Consider the following 2,023-nt stretch of genomic DNA (forward strand, 5'->3'; position numbering starts at 1 on the left):
TGTGTGTCTATGGAGGTTCATAAAGGATCATATATGGATGAAGTTCAGCAATATGTTGATGCAAGATAGATTTGTCTCCCAGAGGCATTATGGAAAATATTTCGATTCACTCTTTATCGATTATATCCTTCGGTTGAAAGATTGCAGATCCACTTGTCGAACCACCATCAAGTGCGCTTTTATGATCATCAGCGAATTGCAGATGTATTAAATAATGAACGCAACTCCAAAACAATGATCACACAATTCTTTGCATTGAATCTACGAGATCCACAAGCAAGAAATTTTTTGTATAGAGAGATTCCAGAGCATTATTGTTGGAACAAGCGGGACATGGAATGGCATCGCGGGCGGTCAACCAGAAAAGTTATCGGGAGAATCTATACGGTATCACCTCCGGAAGGAGATAAGTTTTGACTTTCGACTATTGTTATCTCATGTCACATGTTCAACCTGTTGTGAATATCTTCTTACAAATAATGGCACGACTTTCAATAAATTTAAAAAATCAGCCGAGGATATGGGATTTTTAGAGATTGATCATAATATTCGTGATTGTTTGGTTGAGGCTACGAGTCTCCGAATGCCATATCCTTTACGGAGGTTATTCGTGACGATTTTAATATTTTGTGAACCTACTAATGTTAGAGGCCTTTGGAATGAGTTTTATTACACATATGCCAGAGGATTATCAAACAACTAACAATGTTATGGAATCAAACTTGACTAATATGTTGTTGAAGGACTTGAATGAGCTCTTAAACCTGCACGGTAAAAAAATTGAAGATTATGATCTCCCATCTTTACCCCCTAATACAATAGACAGAGATGCAATTCCAAGTATCATACAAGAGGAGTTAGCGATCGGTATCCCCAATGAAGATACTGAATCTGTTTCAAAGTTAAATAATGATCAAATGATTGCATTCAAAACCATTATAAATGTAATTGTTCAAAAACACAGTGGGGTATTTTTTGTTGATGGTCTAGGAGGAACGGGTAAAACATTCCTTTATCGAACATTAATGGCAATTTTAAGAAGTGGAGGAGAAATTGTCTTAGCAATTGCATCATCTGGTATAGCTGCAACATTGTTACCCGATAGTAGGACTGCACACTCTCGATTTAAGATACCTATTGATATACAACCGAGTGCCATTTGTGGTATTCAAAAGCAAAAAGATCTTGCAAATCTCATTAGAGTTGTTGCCGCAATAATTTGGGATGAAGCATCAATGACAAACAAAAATTGTTTGGAAGCCTTAGATCGATCAATACAAGACATTTGTAGCAACAGTCCTCCATTTGGTGGAAAAATTCTGATCATGGGGGGATATTTTGGTCAAGTTCTTCTTGTTGTAAGAAAAGGTATTAAGGCATAAATGATTTCAGCGTGTATTGTTCAGTCTCATTTATGGAATCATACCGAGATTTTGCGTTTGCGTCAAAATATGCGATCATTGCATGATCAAGAGTTTGCAGAATTTCTTGTTCGCATTGGTGATGGTGTTGAACCTACCAAACCAAATTACATGCTAAGGTTACCTTTACATACTGCAATCCCATGGGAAGGTGAACATTCCATACAAGTACTTATCCAACATATTTTTCCTAATTTAGAATTGCATGGTTGGGATGCCCCATATATGGTACAAAGAGCTATTTTAACACCAACAAATGATGATGTCCAAAAATTGAATGATATGATTATCGACCAGTTTCCAGGAGAAGAACATAATTTGTTGTCGTTTGATGAGGTTGAAGGAGATAATCATAATTTATACCAACAAGAATTCTTAAACTCAATTGCACAAGGTAGTTTGCCACCACATATTCTAAAGATGAAAAGGGGTGTACCATTGATGTTGTTACGAAATCTAGATCCTAGATATGGATTGTGTAATGGGATGCGATTATTATGTCGTAATTTATTTATGAATATATTGGATGTGGAAATCTTGATAGGAACCAACGCAAAAAAAATGTGTTTTTTTCCCAGAATTAAAATAAAAACATCTGCAAG

General features: G+C 35.9%; 1 protein-coding gene across 1 annotated transcript; it reads left to right on the top strand.

Moving 5' to 3' along the window:
- Positions 1–677: 677 nt before the first annotated feature.
- LOC127121713 (uncharacterized) lies at positions 678–1,382 on the top strand. The gene has a single exon (XM_051052159.1). The coding sequence runs from the start codon at positions 678–680 to the stop codon at positions 1,380–1,382; it is 705 nt and encodes a 234-aa protein (XP_050908116.1).
- Positions 1,383–2,023: the final 641 nt, after the last annotated feature.

The sequence above is a fragment of the Lathyrus oleraceus genome, chromosome 2 (genome assembly GCF_024323335.1).
Source record: "Lathyrus oleraceus cultivar Zhongwan6 chromosome 2, CAAS_Psat_ZW6_1.0, whole genome shotgun sequence".
NCBI lineage: Eukaryota > Viridiplantae > Streptophyta > Magnoliopsida > Fabales > Fabaceae > Lathyrus > Lathyrus oleraceus.